The 19,840-nt window shown below is 42.8% G+C and overlaps 1 protein-coding gene across 1 annotated transcript in view; it reads right to left on the reverse strand.

Annotated features, from left to right (window-relative positions):
- LOC133578043 (aryl hydrocarbon receptor-like) overlaps positions 1 to 19,840 on the reverse strand; it is a 74,041-nt gene that overhangs the window by 4,914 nt on the left and 49,287 nt on the right. Inside the window, exons 11-14 of the mRNA XM_061932167.1 lie at positions 18,060 to 18,201; positions 17,469 to 17,988; positions 16,617 to 17,384; positions 14,473 to 14,629 (exon numbers count right to left, since the gene is read on the reverse strand). Of these exons, the coding sequence (XP_061788151.1) occupies positions 14,495 to 14,629; positions 16,617 to 17,384; positions 17,469 to 17,988; positions 18,060 to 18,201 (1,565 nt within the window). The 3' untranslated portion in view covers positions 14,473 to 14,494. The remainder of the gene's footprint in view (positions 1 to 14,472; positions 14,630 to 16,616; positions 17,385 to 17,468; positions 17,989 to 18,059; positions 18,202 to 19,840) is intronic.

Consider the following 19,840-nt stretch of genomic DNA (forward strand, 5'->3'; position numbering starts at 1 on the left):
CTCGCCTTCCAGTCGGTAATTTTAATGAGCTGGCAGCAGCCAGCGTCATCTCAGAAGACCCTCGGGTGCCGTGAATGTCAATCAAGTGACGAAAGTGACGTCATAGTGAAGATTTATGATCGCTAATTTTTAGGACTATTTTTTTAATGCCTGGCTGGTGATCGGCTGACACACCCTCCGAGATCGACCGGTAGCTCGCGATCGACGTAATGAGCACCCCTGCCTTAAGAGAAAGCCATTGCAGCTATTTGGGATACAACACTTCTCAGACGGCAAGAGAACTTCCGAATGTCGAGGTCAGCTGTGATTCTACTAACCGAAAAACGTTGTCCACTTGTCAAAGAAGAGACAATGAGAATGCGGGCTCCCGTGGATGTGATTAAAAAAAGGTAGCCTGTGCTTTGTATTACCTGGCCGTCGAGGGAAAACTATGGAAAATAGCGAATGCATTTGGACTGGCAAAGCAGACTGTATCAGTTATTGTCCGCCATGTATGTCGCGGACTTAACGTCTAGGTCCAGAGTATATAAAGTCACCAAAAAGGAATGGACAATGAAGGTGAAGGCAAAAGAGTGAGGAGTGTCCTGACCAGATATCTAGATCCCGAGATTGATTGATGTAAAATGTTCTTTATCACATTGTTTACGTGTCTAATAAAGATGTGATTAATTTATGATGTCTCAGGTGGGATTCACTACAATAGGGCCCCACAGCACACTGGATTCCAGTTCATTGAAATACCACAACACTGGATATTGTTCAGATAAGTTAAATTTAAGAACTTGCACACAAAGCAACACTGGAGGTGACTATGACGTGTGCATTTTCCGCGCATGCGTACTAGGTTGCGTTGCGCCAGCGGATTGTGGGGGGTCTTAAACGACCATTGTGTGTGTGGTAGAGATGCGCGGTTTGCGGGCACAACCGCGGAGTCCGCGGATTATCCGCGGATCGGGCAGATGAAATAAAAAAAAATTAGATTTTATCCGCGGGTCGGGTCGGGCGGTTGAAAAAAAAAAAAAAAAGATTTTAAATAGATTCAGGCGGGTGGCAGTTAAACCAATTCGGAAATATATATACATAGTTAAATGTTGTTACCCACATACGAAAAACGAGCAGGCACCTGCAGCATATGCCACAACAGAAGAAAAAAAGAAAGAAGAGATGGACACTTTTACGGAGCGGAGAAGGGACGCCTCGCCGGGGTCCGGGACCGAGGCCCCTTCCCCCGAGAGGGCCCCACCGGGAGCCGTAGCTGAGGCGATCCGCGAGAAGGGCCCGATGCACGTCCAGGGTCACCACCGCGCCCACCGCACCGACACCCCGCCTCGTCCGCCTTCGCCGCGGCCGGCGTCACGCGCAGCAGGTAAGCAGCTTACCTGCCTGCCACCCCCGTGGCTCGTAACAGGGGTCACTCCGCGCGCTCCGCCCGCGCAGCTTACCTGCCCGCCACCCCTGTTGCCGGGGGCGCATAACAGGGGTCACTCCGCGCGCAGTGCGCTCACGAAAGTGGTGGGGCTCACCCTGGTTGATATAGACAGCAGGACGGTGGCCATGGAAGTCGGAACCCGCTAAGTAGTGTGTAACAACCAACCTGCCAAATCAACTAGCCCTGAAAATGGATGGCGCTGGAGCGTCGGGCCCATACCCGGCCGTCGCCGGCAGCGAGACGCGCTTGGAGGTGCGCTCAGCGCGGCTCCCATATGATTGCGCACTGGTATGCGTCTGGGCCGTGACAGCGTGGCACGCGAATGTCTGTGCTGCATTGGATCAGTCTCCTTTCTTTAACAGGCAAAAGCTTTATAACCTCACTAATGCCTTGCATCGTCTATATTAGATATATAACAACGGGCGGGTGCGGGCGGATGCGGTTCTGATTAAATGTTACATCGGGTGGATGGCGGATGGTTGACGACTTTCTGATGCGGTTGCGGATGAAATAATTGCCTATCCGCGCATCTCTAGTGTGTGGACACGGATAAGATTAGTTGTGATTTACCCTGAATAACCTAGTGTAAACGGGACCTTATCAGACACTTCGCCTCTCATCCGAGTAGGCTTCATCAGTTCGTGCTCATAGACTTAGATTGCTTAGTCTCGCAGCTGGTGCCAAAACCCCAAATATTTATACTCCAACACTAGGAGGGTGTGCCTGGGCAAGGATGGTTTCGCCCTATCGTAGTGAGAAAAACAACTGTTGAGACGCAAAAGAGCAACCCTACTGTCAATGCCAAGTTGCAAACGACAGTCGTTGAAGTGGAATTTGCCCTGGTTAACACTGAGGTATCGAGTGGTAGGACGATCGCTGTGGATCGACCACTATCAGACCAAAATAGTCGTAATCATCCCGTTCGCATTCCATTCAGTTGTAAACAAACGGCAAAAAGGAACATCTTTGATCAGAATGTTTCCAACTACAACACTAATTGAGACACAGCCTTCCGACTTTTTCAAGCGTTAATCAGTTGCATGTTGGCGAGTCCCAACTTGCAACAATAGCAATTAATTGTTACCATTGTTATAAATAATACTTATACAAGATGGAATCACAAAATGCAGTATTTTAGTACGAGACCATTTGTGTGCATGTTGATCTTTTTTAATAAGAAGTGCTCGCAAAACAACACACATTTACAGGCACACATATATATTTTTTTACATTATTACATTTTTTTTAAATATACCATTGTGCATCACATACAAAAAGTCCAAAGCTGACAAAAATCAGGAAAATGCATTTGGTAACATTTAAGGGGAACTTCACTTTTTGGAATTTTTGCCTATAATTCACAATCTTTATGAGAGACAAGAACACATTTAAAAAAAAAAAGAAAAAGCATTCTAACTCGTTAATAAACGCAAATAAAAAGTCTGCTCACAATGGAGCCGATGCGGAGTCGTCTATTTTGACTATAAAGTCCTCTAAATAAGATCCAAAAAGCGCCAATACTACTCCATTTACATTTTGTGACCTGAATATTCAGCAAGTATTAGTGATATTGTCATATAAGCACTAACGTTAAGGACCTATTTTTAGTGGCGCATTGTCACAGAGAGGAAACTTCCTTGTGCTGCTGTATTGATGTCATCAACTGGTGAGCTGCTTCCTTGTCTCGGAGCTCATGAAAGTTTATTTATTCTAGATTATAAATGCCTCTCACTGACATAGTAAAAGGATGAGGACATAAACAGAGGAGTTGGTCCACTTTGACAGCCAATTTAGACCCGTATATGGCGAGAAAGACATCTTAACGGTAACATGGCAACATCTTAACAGTCGGCATCCCAGGGACAGTAGACTTCGTACAGTAAGTGATGTTTTAATATGTTTGTTGTCTCTCATGATGTCTGCAGTGGAGTAGTACGGTAATCAGTGATGTTGTCCAAATAAAAAGCAAACCTTGTGATGCGTTTGTGATGCTTAAAATGATCAAAATACGGAAATATTATATTTTTTTAATGAATGTGCCTGTTACTACATTAAATATATGCTTAGAGCATGTATATAAAATGTTGATGGAGGTTGTGGGGGGGCGTGGCCTGCGGACCTGCAGCGAAGCGGGGTGTGCCAAGACCGTCTTCGAGATCAGCGGCAGGTGCGTAGATGACACAGCTGAGAGTGTTTGTCTGATCACCTGTCGCTCTGTTAAAGGTAGCAGTCGGGAAGGAGAGGGGTTGGTTGATGGTGGAGAGTTGGCAGTGAGAGTGAGAGCTGAGACTGAAGAAAACCATTCGTGTGCTCACTGGCGAGATTGAGACACAAAAGACATTTGCTGAAAAGCATAACAGCTAGTGAAAAATAAATCATTGTTCGCAAAGATGACCGAGGCTGTCATGTCCGTTATTGGTGGTCCAGGGAACCCTGAGGAGCGAGACCTCCACAGAGGTGTTTGGATGTTTTTTTAAGTGATGTATGTGCAGGATGTTATTGTGGCTTGGGCAGTCCTTTGAGACACTTGTGATTAAGGGCTATATAAATAAACTTTTATTGATTGATTTAAAGGCAAAATAGAGCGACTCCCTTACGCTCCATTGGAAGCAGTCTTTTGCTCTGACTTATCTACTAGTTGAATGCATTAAATAAAAGAAAAACATACGTGTTCTTGTATTACGTAAAGGATTGTGAATGATTGGCAAAATTGACAAAATAGTGCAATCCACCTTTAAGACACAGCCACTGCAGACAATTGTGCTAAATGCTAAATGTTGCTTATCAGCATTACCTTCACTAACCACCAAGGCCCCATACTGTACATACTGTAAGTTAGCCGCATGGCGCAGTTTCATGAAGAACATTACAAATAGGAGAAGGATATCAGAATCAGAAAATGATGACTGTACAGTAAAGGCAGGGTCACCCCCAAACAAATAAAACCCACACATTTTTGAATAAATCGGTCGATTTGAATGTTTTTTCTTTTCTTTTTCAGGGTATACAAGTCAACTCGGTGCATGTACGATGGGACCAATAGTCTTCCCTAACAGGCCGACAGTATGTCTTCAAAAGAGCATACACTGCAGTGCAAGCATGTTTTCAGAGAAGGTTTCGGGTCTCGTCATGTTCCATCAAAAAGCTGAATTTTTGACTGGGTTCGGAAGTTCAGAAAGTATGCGACTGCAAAATCTCAATTGTAAAGTTTGAGTAATAATTGACAGTTTTGAGCCACTTTTATGCGGGTGTTACCATGTAGTGGTCAATTGTACGGAATATGTACTGTACTGTGCAATCTACTGATAAAAGTTTCAAAAAACATTTCTCAAAATTGGCTTGACCTCTGTATTCTACCTCTTTAATAGCATTTTCTATGGTTCCAATTTTTTTGGGGGGGGGTCACCCTAGATTTTTATAAACAACCGTTAAGAATCAAGAGACGGTGGAAAAATCCCCTTTCCAGGATATTCCTTAGGGCAGTGTTTTTCAACCACTGTCTGGTGTGCCGTGGGAGATTATCTAATTTCACCTATTTGGTTTAAAAATATTTTTTGCAAACCAGTAATTATAATCTGCAAATGATGTGTTGTTGTTGAGTGTCTTCCATATCAGTAGGTGGCAGCCGGTAGCTAATTGCTTTGTACCGGTAGATGTCGGAAACAGCGGGAGGCAGCGTGCAGGTAAAAAAGTGTCTAATGCTTAAACCAAAAATAAACAAAAGGTGAGTGGCCCTAAGAAAGCATTGAAGCTTAGGGAAGGCTGTGCAGAACGAAACTAAAACTGAACTGGCTACAAAGTAAAAAAAAACAGAATGCTGGACGACAGCAAAGACTTACTGTGGAGCAAAGACGGCGTCCACAAAGTACATCCGAACATGACATGACAATCAACAATGTCCCCACAAAGACGGATAAAAACAATTGAAATCTTCTTGATTGCTAAAACAAAGTACCGTATTTTCCGCACTATAAGGCGCACCTAAAAACCACAAATTTTCTCAAAAGCTGACAGTGCGCATTATAACCCGGTGCGCTTTATATATGGATAAATATTAAGATTCATTTTCATAAAGTTTCGGTCTCGTAACTACGGTAAACAGCCGCCATCTTTTTTCCCGGTAGAACAGGAAGCGCTTCTTCTTCTACGCAAGCAACCGCCAAGGTAAGCACCCGCCCCCATAGAACAGGAAGCGCTTCTTCTTCTACTGTAAGCAACCACCCGCCCGCGTAGAAGAAGAAAAAGCGCGCGGATATTACCGTACGTTCATTTCCTTTGTGTGTTTACATCTGTAAAGACCACAAAATGGCTCCTACTAAACGACAGGGATCCGGTTCATGAAAAGACGCAATCTCTCCATCCGCACACGGATTACTATTTCACAGCAACTGATATTCCTGTGAACCGCACTGTGGATACAACGGGAGCACGTACGGTGAATATTCGCACCACAGGGAATGAGAAGTCATCCTTCACTGTGGTTCTAGCTTGCCATGCTAATGGCCAGAAACTTCCACCCATGGTGATATTCAAAAGGAAGACCTTGCCAAAAGAGACCTTTCCAGCCGGCGTCATCATAAAAGCTAACTCGAAGGGATGGATGAAGAAAAGATGAGCGAGTGGTTAAGGTAAGTTTAAGTTTACGCGAAGAGGCCGGGTGGCTTTTTTCACGCAGCTTCGTCCATGTTGATATACGATTCCATGCGCGCCCACATCACGCTGGTTTTAATATATTATTAAAGTTTGACTGACCTATCTGACTGTTTTTTTGACATTCCTTTAGCGCAGTTAGATGCGGCTTACAACACGGGGCGGCTTATAGGTGGACAAAGTTTTGAAATATGCCGTTCATTGAAGGCGCGGCTTATAACCCAGGGCGCCTTATGGTGCGGAAAATACGGTAGATGCGGGAAATATCGCTTAAAGGAAGACATGAAACTGCTACAGGAAAATACCAAAAAAAGAGAAAAAGACACATAAATAGGAGTGCAAGACAAGAAGTAAAACACTACACACAGGAAAACAGCAAAAAAGTCCAAATAAGTCAGGGTGTGATGTGACAGGTGGTGACAGTACACCTACTTTGAGACAAGAGCTATATTGATGCATGCTTGGTTATGCTTTAATAGTTATTAATTAATTAGTCATATCCAACAATTGCGACGACTTTTTACTGTCAACCGGTGTGCCTCCGGATTTTTTCAACGCAAAAAATGTGCCTTGGCTCAAAAAAGGTTGAAAAACACTGCCTTAGGGTAATCCCGTCCTTATAAATTGACAAAAAGAACAAGAGTGAAAACTCTGTTCTTCTGTACGTGCTTCATAGGAAGTGTACAGGAAGTCAGCAGCGACAAGGCAGCAGGAAACTAAAATGCTTTTCTCGTGTCGGACATACCAGACCTGCTCTGACTATGTCGGGGACACACGTGTGCACAACATGGCGGCCATACCCAAGAGGCACAAATGCAGCAACAATGAACGTCTTGATGCTGCCGAGTGTTTGTCTCCATCGTGGCAGACGGGGAAAGATGTGAACACGCCATGCAAAGCACTCGTTTGTTGATGAGCTGGCATATTCTAGAAATACAGGATGCAAGTAGGTAAACGCTGAACCATGAATAAAAAGTTTTGGTGTACGTTCCAGTTGGAATGAAGCAGGGACTTACTTTACATAACTGCTGTCCAGTGTCAGCGTTGATTTTCTCTATTATTTCATTTTCAAACCCGGTTTCACTTGACACAGGCGCATACATTTAAGTAATATATAAAAGTGATATATAAATATATAGTAAAAAAAAAATGGAAGTGAAACAGACAAAGCGATGGAGGAGCCTACCCATCATCCGTGGGAGAAGTTTATTGATGCCTAACGTATAAAGACATCAAATCGTATTATGGTCCCACAACATAGCACAGATGATAGGTAGTAGAGATGCGCGGTTTGCGGGCACAACCGCGGAGTCCGCGGATTATCCGCGGATCGGGCGGATGAAATTTAAAAAAATTAGATTTTATCCGCGGGTCGGGTCGGGTCGGGTGGTTCAAATTATTAAAAAAAATTAGATTTTAAATAGATTCAGGCGGGTGGCAGTTAAACCAATTCGGAAATATATATACATAGTTAAATGTTGTTACCCACATACGAAAAACGAGCAGGCACCTGCAGCATATGCCACAACAGAAGAAGAAAAAGAAAAAAGAGATGGACACTTTTACGGAGCGGAGAAGGGATGCCTCGCCGGGGTCCGGGACCGAGGCCCCTTCCCCCGAGAGGGCCCCACCGGGAGCCGTAGCTGAGGCGATCCGCGAGAAGGGCCCGACGCACGTCCAGGGTCACCACCGCGCCCACCGCACCGACACCCCGCCTTCGCCACGCGCAGCAGGTAAGCAGCTTACCTGCCCGCCACCCCCGTGGCCGGGGGCTCGTAACAGGGGTCACTCCGCGCGCTCCGCCCGCGCAGCTTACCTGCCCGCCACCCCTGTTGCCGGGGGCGCGTAACAGGGGTCACTCCGCGCGCAGTGCGCTCACGAAAGGGGTGGGGCTCACCCTGGTTGATATAGACAGCAGCTAGGACGGTGGCCATGGAAGTTGGAACCCGCTAAGGAGTGTGTAACAACCCACCTGCCGAATCAACTAGCCCTGAAAATGGATGGCGCTGGAGCGTCGGGCCCATATACCCGGCCGTCGCCGGCAGCGAGACGCGCTTGGAGGTGCGCTCAGCGCGGCTCCCATATGATTGCGCACTGGTGTGCGTCTGGGTCGTGACAGCGTGGCACGCGAATGTCTGTGCTGCATTGGATCAGTCTCCTTTCTTTAACAGGCAAAAGCTTTATAACCTCACTAATGCCTTGCATCGTCTATATTAGATATATAACAACGGGCGGGTGCGGGCGGATGGCGGGCGGATGCGGTTCTGATCAAATGTTAGATCGGGTGGATTGCGGATGGTTGACGACTTTCTGATGCGGTTGCGGATGAAATAATTGCCTATCCGCGCATCTCTAATGGGTAGGCTCCCGCTCCTTCATCACTGTGTCTGTTTCACTTCCGGTTCACTGACATAGGAAAAAAAAACTAGAGATGTCTGATAATGGCTTTTTTGCCGATATCCGATATTCCGATATTGTCCAACTCTTAATTACCGATACCGATATATACAGTCGTGGAATTAACACATTATTATGCCTAATTTTGTTGTGATGCCCCGCTGTATGCATTAAACAATGTAACAAGGTTTTCTAAAATAAATCAAATCAAGTTATGGAAAAAAATGCCAACATGGCACTGCCATATTTATTATTGAAGTCACAAAGTGCATTATTTTTTTTAACATGCCTCAAAAAAGGTGGGCGGGGGTTAGTGGGGGGTGTATATTGTAGCGTCCCGGAAGAGTTAGTGCTGCAAGGGGTTCTGGGTATTTGTTCTGTTGTGTTACGGTGCGGATGTTCTCCCGAAATGTGTTTGTCATTCTTGTTTGGTGTGGGTTCACAGTGTGGCGCATATTTGTAACAGTGTTAAAGTTGTTTATACGGCCACCCTCAGTGTGACCTGTATGGCTGTTGATCAAGTTTGCTTTGCATTCACTTGTGTGTGTGAAAAGCCGTAGATATTATGAGACTGGGCCGGCACGCAAAGACAGTGCCTTTAAGGTTTATTGCCGCTCTGTACTTCTCCCTACGTCCGTGTACACAGCGGCGTTTTAAAAAGTTATACATTTTACTTTTTGAAACCGATACCGATAATTTTGAAACCGATACCGATAATTTCCGATAATATTGGCAGTCCGATATTATCGGACATCCCTAAAAAAACCTTTTGCGAGATCTCGGAAAAAGTATTGCGAGATCTCGCAAAACACCCATGTCCCTTTAGGGGCTCCGTACAAAAATTACTACTTATTGTTTTGTGGGGCCAGAGTTAGCTCCTCCCCTTCCATTATGTAGCCAGTATGGCATTTTTTTTTGTTGGTAAGTGATGTAGTAAGCGAGCATTGCTCAATCACCATTGGTACTGATTGCCAGGACGTAAGTGATGCTGTCACATTTTTATGGTTACAGCAGCGTTTCTCAAAGTGTGGGGCGCGCCCCACTGGTGGGGAATAGAGACATGACAGGTGGGGCGCGAGGAACGGGAGGACATTTCACTTTAATTTTTTTTTTTTAAATTATATTCTTAGATTTTTTTTTTTTACTATGCTTTCATTTTCTATACACACTGTAAATCACTTTGTGATTCTGTCTGTGGAATCCGCTATATAAATAAATGTAAATTACTTATTTTTCCTGTAGGCTTTAAATTTTTCGGTAGGAGCGAAAGTTTGACAGACATAGCAACAGTAACTAATGGGGGCGGGGCTAAGCGGATCAAACTTTCGCGCGGATGGGTAGCAGGCTAATGTGTGGACCACAATTACACAAAATGGATACATTTGTGACTGGCACCTCAAAGGTCGTCGAACCAGAGCCAGAGCCAGCGCCTGCAGAAAAACAAAAATCTGACGGGCCTAATCAACCATAAAGCCAACCGAAAAGAAAATATGATGAAGGGTATCTTGCTCTTGGATTCACGGCAGTGGTGGTGGAGGCAGAGAGACCCCTGTGTGTTCTGTGTCTAAAAGCGCTAGCAGCAGACAGCATGAGACCCAACAAATTAAAGAGACACCTCGAGACCACACACCCCAATCACGTCAATAAGCCACTTGATTTCTTTCAAAGAAAACTGACAGAGTACCGTCAACAGGAGAAGCGCATGGTAAAAGCTACATCAGTAAACAGTAACGCTCAAATGGCTTCATATAGAGTTGCATACGGAATTGCACAATGCAAAAAAACACATGTTATGTCCTCGGTTTCACCTATGTGCTTATTTAGGTGTCTTAATTTAATAATAATCAGGCAACACGTTTCAACTCAATGCCTCGGATCGCTCCCGTTTATTAACAACTTCGAGAGTCCAAACTCTCACTCCCTCCCGTGACGTCACACACTGAACACATGCTACGGTGGCTCGGACATGACAAAACAGTACATGACACCTCACACAATTGCTGAGCAGCTCATTCTCCCCGCTGCAATAGACCTGGTGTCAGTCATGCTTAGTTATTTTATTTATTATTGAACTTGATGCAAGTTATACCACAGCTGCACAGTTATTTTATTTATTATTGAACTTGATGTTATGTTATGTTATTGAGTTTGAATGTATACAACTTGATGTTACTTGATGTTCAATAAATTTGAAAATGTTAAGCTTGGCATTAGCGTTCTGTTGGGGCGATGGGGGCCGGTTGTGCTTGAAAACTCCCCCTTGTCCAAAGTGGGGGATGACAAAAAAAGTTTGAGAACCACTGGGTTACAGGCAGAGGTGGGTAGAGTAGCCAGAAATTGTACTCAAGTAAGAGTACTGTTACTTTAGAGATTTATTACTCAAGTAAAAGTAAGGAGTAGTCACCCAAATATTTACTTGAGTAAAAGTAAAAAGTATGTTGTGAAAAAACTACTCAAGTACTGAGTAACTGATGAGTAACATACACACTCATATCATATATATATATATATGTATGTATATATATATATATATATATATATATATATATATATATATATATACATACATACATATACATTGATATATACAGTATATAATTTATAAGTATTTATTTTGCTGTTTTTGTTTACATGTTAAAGGTGTTTTAATGAATATACATGCATGTTTAACATATAGATTCCTTTCTTTAATGAAGACTAGAATATAAGTTGGTGTATTACCTGATTCTGATGACTTGCGTTGATTGTAATCAGACAGTCGTGATGATAACGTCCACGTTTTCAAATGGAGGAGAAGAAAAGTTCCTCCTTTCTGTCTAATACCACATGAAAGTGGTGGGTTTTTGGCATCTTATTTGTCCAGCTTCCATATTTGTTTTTATACACTTTACAAGAAATATATTGGCGTCAAACTCCGTAGCTTGCTAGCTTGTTTACGCTGGCTTTCGGAGACTCTTGTTTTGAAAGCGCAGGCGCGATGGCGCGGCACTTTTATTGTGAAGACAGGAACGTCCTCATGTGCGGTCAGTCTTGAGGCTTTTGACGGTACGGTTGAAATAAAACAAATATCTTTTTTCCTTCACACTTTTGATTGATTGATTGGAACTTTTATTATTAGATTGCACAGTACAGTACATATTCCGTACAATTGACCACTAAATGGTAACACCCCAATAAGTTTTTCAACTTGTTTAAGTCAGGTCATGTGACCACCTGGCTCTGTTTGATTGGTCCAACGTCACCAGTGACTGCATCTGACTGGTGGAACGAAGTGAAACGTCACCAGTAAGGCAGGCACTTTGAAGGTCTGTCTGACAGACCAAAACAAACAAAGCGTGCATTAACAGATCGATAAAAATTAGTAGCGAGCTGAATGTAGATAAAAGTAGCGGAGTAAAAGTAGCGTTCCTTCTCTATAAATATACTTAAGTAAAAGTAAAAGTATGTTGCATTAAAACTACTCTTAGAAGTACAATTTATCCCAAAAGTTACTCAAGTAGATGTAACGGAGTAAATGTAGCGCGTTACTACCCACCTCTGGTTACAGGTAATTACTATTTTACTGTACAATTAATATTTCTGATGCTAAAATGCTGCTACTGTTCCTGTTGAGGCTTGTGCAGCCCTTTGAGACACTTGTGATTAAGGGCTATATAAATAAACTTTGATTGATTGATACTTTTAGTGAAATACGGATTTTTTGGCAACCATGAGTCCATGTGAATGAGTTGAAGCTGACTTCTTTTTTGCAAGATGAATATGCACACTTGTAAGGTAAATAAATAAACAACCACATTGGCTCAGCCAGTCAATTGAATGGCATGGGCATGAGGGTCACTACATACAACACTGACGGTACAGCTGAAATAACACAGGTAAGTAAAACGCATACACAAACTGACTACTTCTAAACAGAAGAGCAATGAACAGCATATATTTGAACAATAAAAACATACTTAAGTAATTATGTGCGGGGAACACTGACACTTCCCATGGAAACGCGTGCCCTGGCGAGGCTATGTTGGTGAGGGCAAGGTGTCGGGGCATTCTACGGTTGTAGCAGACATTTATACTAGTACTATTACTACTACTATATACTATGCCGCATATGGTTGCACACTTGTGCCATCCGATCAAAGGAAGAAAACTGTGAACCACAATTCATTAATAAGAAAATGATTCATTATACATGCATTGCCTTTAATGAGAACGTTGCCCACCACCAATGTGGCCGCCACGAAGGCAGGTGGCTTCGCGGGCCCGAGCATAGCAGTAGTTACATACCTGCCAACTTTTGAAACCTAGTAGCCAGGGTCCAAGGGCCGCAGGCCCCGGTAGGTCCAGGACAAAGTCCTGGTGGAGGGTTCAGGGCTTCGCCCCCCCGACGCAAAATGATTATTAGCATTCAGACAGGTTAAAATGTTGCTAAAACCATCACTTTTCTATCAGTCACAGTGACTTTTCAAAACAAAAATATTACAGCAAAAATCATATGGGTTGATTGGCATGTTTATTCTGTAAGCTAACTTCAATACTTTGAAATTATTTTGACAGTCAATGCCAGTTATCCTGTCAACCTTTCACAAGACTTCAATTTGTTAATTGAAAGTATAAACAGTATAAACACTTTTTACAGTAAACAAATGGTAAAACAGTACTAAACAATTCCATTTAAAAAAAAAAATGGTGTCATTATTAACTTTCTGTCCAAGCTTGTATAATCTACTGCCTTGTTCAATTGTAAAAAATATTCTGTGCCTAAAATTCACATTTCTATCACAATTATCATACTGTAAACATGGTAAGCTAACTTCATTAAAATTAATAGTCCTGTCAATAGCATGGAATTACAATTCAAATGTAGTTTTTTTGTAAGCCTTTCAAAAGAATTCAAAATATGAAAAATTAATGAAAATTAATTTAAGCCATCAGACACTTGAAAAGTGGCACATCACATCTCTAATGTAATCATTTGAACTTTTCAACAGAAATAGCACTGCAAAAATATTAAGGACATACTTCTGTATTTTGGTAGTTATGCTGTCAACATTTAACAAGATTTCTTCAACTTGGACTTGAAAGCATAAATAGTATAAACACTTTTAACAGTATGTCGTGCTGTGAAATACAGCCGACAGGATTGCGCACCAAACACGAAGCAAGGCCAAAGCGCATGCATGCTGCAGGAGAACAAAGGACTTCTTTCATTTAAGGTTTGTGATAAACCATCAAACTCATTCGTTAAAAGGACTCTATAGTAATATAAAGCGAATTTTTCTGGACATTATCATGCAAGAAAAGTTTATTTTTGGGACCGCGATCACCGCGTAATGATTTTTAAAGGTTGCATTACAAACATTTAACTGTCCCATGTGATCAGCCAGTGCGATTGGAAGTCCATGCTCAATTATTGCCTCCGTAAATAAAACTTCGGCATTTATCACATCCAAAGAATCTGTTTGGGCGACGAAAAACGTTGAAAGTTTTCCACTTGTATCGCTAGCAACGGCATTAGACTTGTGTTTTTTTTGTCCCAACGTGGTCTTTTACATCGCTAATTCCTCCGTGTCCGATCGAAAAATCTTGTCTGCACAAGGTGCAATTCGCGTAGTTTTCACCCTTTTTTTTTTTTTAATTAATGAAAAACCGTATTTTTTATCACTGCAACCGTAACCTGGAATAGGTTGATGAAAACCGTACGAATTGCGGGAAAACCGGAGTAGTTGGCAGGTATGTAGTTAGTGTGTTTTTACTTACCTTTTGTGTGTTGCGTTGTAATCTTTTTAGACTGAGAGTTTAGTCAGTGTTTTGTGTAGTGAGTTGTGTGTTTGTAAAAGTGCTTGACCAAGTAATAATACTTGATGCTGATTCAGTAAAGTAAATAGCATTTTTCTTCTGAGAAGATGAAGTCACAATGGATGTGCACAGATTGAGACACAGCCCATGATTCCGTGGAAGCAGAAGAATCGTAATCACTTCTTAAAAAGTTGGCATACTTCCTTGTTAGAGGAAACATCCTTACTTCTGGGTTTCCAGGAGTCCATCAGGGTATGAGACTGGGACCTCTGCGGCCACCTGTCTGTTACCGTTAGACATGACACAGGTGCTAATGTATGTGGCGTTGGCAACGCTGAGCAGGCAACCATTCTCCATCTGAAAAACATAACCAAGTGGGCACAATTAGAACAGATAGCAGTGACTGTATTTTTCGTCGTACTTCAGCAGTTACATTTTTCAAATGTGTCAGATCTCAGAAGATTCGTAGTAGGATTTTTTGGGGACAAATAAATGGGTGATTATCTATCTTTCTTATCTAGATCAATTAACTTAAAATATATAACTGTCATTTTTTTTGTTTTGTGCCACACTTATTTTAAACTCAGCTGGGCATGCAGGCTGTTAGAATAATTGTTTGTAAGTTATCACAAAAAACTTTGTGTTGAAATGAGTTCCTAGCAAGAAGACAAAAGCTGTCTTTGAAACCTACCAAGAAGAAGGCTCGTAAAACTCCACTGTGTAAGGGGGAAAGCCACATGAAGGGTTTTCCGTGTTCTTTCATGTATGGTAATCAACAGAAGGATGTTGTTCTGGCCCAAGGACTTCAGAGCGGAGAGATGACAGGATCTGCCCAATTTCCAGACCACCTCTTTTTGAAGTATTTTACGAACTCTTTTTGAACTATTTTATGGAACTCTTTTTGAACTATTTTACGAACTCTTTTGGAACTGACCTTTCCTGTGAATTGTTTACGACCTTTTCTGTGAACTTTTTGCGACCATTGTTCTTTGGAAACAAAGGTGGCCATGTGGTCGGGGAGTGTCCAAAATAAAAGAAGGAGGCATGCAATCTTTTGGCAGAGCGTGCTGAGATACTGTACAAGGGTACAGTGTGTCCAGGCGTGTCTCCTCAATTGAGTCCAAATTGAATTCTGTCTCTGTGTAATTCTTTGCCTCTTGTCTTGTTTAATAGATGTCATCAGTGTTTGAACCTGACACAGGCATTGAATGACAGGAGAACACAATTAAATGACATGCCTTAAGTATGACTTTGTGGATTATTTTGGAATAAAAAATAAATTAAAAAATGATGGATGTGATTTGAACTAATGCAAAGACATACATGTACATGCATGTGCACGAACTACACACAAAGACGAACAGGACTTGTCTTATTTACACAGCGTGTCTGGTCACATCATCACAGTTTACACTGAGGTGCATGCCTGAGGCTTCTGTGTGCTGACTTGGAAAAAAAAATTCAGCACCGAGTTAAGAGCATTGGAGATTGAATGCTTTTGCTGATATGATCCTACAGCCTCATGAAAGCCTTTTAATTAAGGGTGTGAAATCCAGACCAAACAATCTTAAACTAAGCTGGCAATGGCAGCGTAAGTCATTTGGAGAGTAGAGGAGGCAAAGAGTTGGACTGACACAAGCCTGCTATTAGCTTGTTAGATACTTAAAACTACTGCAAATGTATATAAGTGTATATTTACAATATATTAACAGAAATTAACTTCCGATCAACATTTATCTCAATAGAAGCATTTGTTAACCCTCCTACCTCCTGAATACGATTAGTCAAATGTACATCCTATGTCTTATCAAAGTGCAATAACCCACACTGTACATACAACTTTTGCACATTTTATTTTATTCCTAATACATTTTGTATTTCAGTATTCATTCATTTTTATATTTTATCTAGCTGTAAATACTCTATAAGCATATTTGCACTGTAAAAGGAGTACATGTGTATAGTAACAATAAAAGGCATTCTATTTTCTTTCATTTTCATTCTACATCATTGTAACATTTAGTGCATTAGGCCAAGAGGCATTAATATGCTTGCACTTTGTACAATATTACAATATGGCCCTGCAACACAGTTAGTGTAGCTGTGCTTCGTCACACCAAGAGTACTTTTATTATCTACAATTTTTAAGTATGTTTTTCATTTATTCCGAGTCCTATTAATGACACATGCCGAACAGAAATAACCAGAATGATTTCTAATAATCTACAAAGTTAAAGCCTGTATTGTAACTTTTAATTTCATTTTAATATGAATGTACCGGTCCCTGAGTATTCTAACTGGTTGCTGGTCTTGGTCATGTAAAAAACATTACTTTGTGTCTTACCTGGCTGCGAGTAGTCTGTGTGTTGGTGCTGAACAGACTATAGGCCTCGACTGAAGGCTGTGCCAGCGCCACCAACTGCTCCAGATTCATCGCGGGGCTCTGTGGGGGACCTTGGGACAAACCCAGAAGCAAAGCAGAACTGTGTTGCTTGTGTAAGTCCTGGCTCTGCAGTGTGTGTGGTTGCACAGAGTCCACCAAACTCTGGTAGTTTGTGCCAATTAGAGCAGATCTGCTTGCATGTAATACACTGGAGATGTTGCAATCTGCAGGGTCAACAAGCGCATCAGGCAGAAGGAAAGTGTGTTTATCAGGCCTGAAGGTTATTTCCTCGGTCTGCATGCCAGGCAACAAAAACTGGTCGGTTCCCGGTTGAAGTGGCTGCTGCTTCAGCTTCAACTGCTGACTTGACTCCAAAGGTGAGACGACTTTGTGCTCCATATTTACCTGGGATCTCCTGACAAGAGAATGGTTGGCGTGGTTGTTATGATGATGATGAGTTTTTTCAGGATAAAGCATCCAGTGGTTGTCTGGAATCTCAGAGAGGAGGCTGGCATCTACACTTCTAGAGGGTAATTGAAGCCCACCTTCACTGATGGGCTGCATTTGCTGGGAAGGTGCTGTGGCATTCTGCCCACTGAAAGACGTAGTGGCAGAGGTTGCTGGCGCAAAGTCTGCCTTCCCCTCATGGGTGGCACTTTGGGAGGAGTCTGGTGGAAGGGTTGAGGGGCCACATTTAGCTATACTGCTGCATTCTTCTCCATTCTCCACCTCCATTGAGTCATGAAAGTAGGAAATAATTTCATTATTGGTCAGGTCACAGAGCGATGAAACATGGCCGGGATCCACTTCTACCTGGATCATTTCTTCATCCAACAGCAAAAGTTCCAATTCTTCAGCATTCAGGCCCAGGTTCTCCAAAGCAGTGAAGAGTTCATTGTTGGAGCAGGTCTCATCTCCATCCAGAGATAGAGAGTCTAGAGTTGCTAAGAGTGGATCACATTTGGACGTTTTGCCGTTGCACTTCCCTGTCTCTCTATTAGCAAGCATCTGCCTGCTGCCACCGCATCTCGCAGTCTCACCTTGCTGTTCACTTAAAGCATTGACATGGTAGGACTTGTGATACTCTACATCTGACTGGCAGTAAACAGACTCATCTTGGCTCATCATCACTTCCAGCAAAGACTTTGGGTGCAGATCCTCTGAGCACTTCTTTTCCATTTTCCCCCTTTTAGACTTGTTGCCTTTGCCCTGGACAGGGTCTGGAAAGCCACAGAGTGGGTAACTAGTCTGGTAGAGAAGTGCCTCTCCTGTAGCAAAGTTGAAAGGAATTTGCATGGAGCGTTTCCTCAGATGTTCCCCTCCTTCTTCTTCCCTGAAGAAAGGACACAAATAAGATTAAACAATTCAAGTATCACTCCTTTCAAGCTATTATCATCCACTTACACCAGGGGCCTCTGTGTAGCGACGATGTAGTCTGGTTTGCCATTCTTATAGACAAGCCGGGCGTTGGCTTGGACCCACTTCCACCTGTTGTCCTTGGTAAGCAACCGGAAGACGGTGAGGCCGCTCTCACCAGTCTTTATCACTGGAATCATATCAGACAAGAGAGAAGGGGTATGCTGCCTGCAAATTTTGTAGATCAGATTTCTCCATTGAACACGGTGGCCGAATGGATATACCGTATTTTCCGCACTATTAGCCGCACCTAAAAACCACAAATTTGCTCAAAAGCTGACAGTGCGGCTTTTAACCCGGTGCGCTTTATATATGGATTAATATTACGATTCATTTTCATAAAGTTTCGATCTCGCAACTTCGGTAAACAGCCGCCATCTTTTTTCCCGGTAGAACAGGAAGCGCTTCTTCTTCTACGCAAGCAACCGCCAAGGTAAGCACCCGCCCCCATAGAACAGGAAGCGCTTCTTCTTCTACTGTAAGCAACCACCCGCCCGCGTAGAAGAAGAAAAAGCGCGCGGATATACCGTACGTTTCATTTCCTTTGTGTGTTTACATCTGTAAAGACCACAAAATGGCTCCTACTAAGCGTCAGGGATCCGGTTCATGAAAAGAAGCAATCTCTCCATCCGCACACGGATTACTATTTCACAGCAACTGATATTCCTGTGAACCGCACTGTGGATACAACGGGAGCACGTACGGTGAATATTCGCACCACAGGGAATGAGAAGTCATCCTTCACTGTGGTTCTAGCTTGCCATGCTAATGGCCAGAAACTTCCACCCATGGTGATATTCAAAAGGAAGACCTTGCCAAAAGAGACCTTTCCAGCCGGCGTCATCATAAAAGCTAACTCGAAGGGATGGATGAAGAAAAGATGAGCGAGTGGTTAAGGTAAGTTTAAGTTTACGCGAAGAGGCCGGGTGGCTTTTTTCACGCAGCTCTGTCCATGTTGATATACGTATGTTTGTTATTGCACATTTGCGTACATTTTGGGAGTGAACAGAGTTGTTAGAACGCTGGTTTTTAATATATTATTAAAGTTTGACTGACCTATCTGACTGTTTTTTTGACATTCCTTTAGCGCAGTTAGATGCGGCTTACAACACCGGGCGGCTTATAGGTGGACAAAGTTTTGAAATATGCCGTTCATTGAAGGCGCGGCTTTTAACCCAGGGCGCCTTATGGTGCGGAAAATACGGTAGTCACTTTTGTGCGTGCCACACAGCAATGCATCATCAGAGAGGGTGTTCAGCATGGTTAGAAATATAGTGACAGAGACTTCCTCGGGAGGCTAGGATCCTTCAATGTCTGTACAAACATGTTGAAGATGTTCTACGAGTCGGTGGTGGCGGGCGCCTTCTTGTACGCCGTGGCCTGCTGGGGCAGCGGGCTGAGAGCGAGGGACGCAAACAGACTGGACAAGTTGGTAGAGAAGGCCAGTAACGTGGTGGGAGTGAGGAGAAGTCGAGCAAAGCTCCTAGCCATTATGAACAACACCTCCCACCCACTACACTCGGACCTTTCAGGGAGAATGAGCACGTTCAGTGGAAAGCTCAGACTCCCAAAATGCAACACGGAACGACACAGGAGGTCCTTCATACCGACAGCCATCAGACTGTATAATGCATATGTTCCTTGACTGCACTTAAATGTAGAGTATATGTAGAATATATTTATATTATTTATATATTATATATATAATATATTATATTATTTATTATTATTACTGTCTATTGTGAGCGAACTGTGGTGCTGAATTTCCC

The sequence above is a fragment of the Nerophis lumbriciformis genome, linkage group LG38 (genome assembly GCF_033978685.3).
Source record: "Nerophis lumbriciformis linkage group LG38, RoL_Nlum_v2.1, whole genome shotgun sequence".
NCBI lineage: Eukaryota > Metazoa > Chordata > Actinopteri > Syngnathiformes > Syngnathidae > Nerophis > Nerophis lumbriciformis.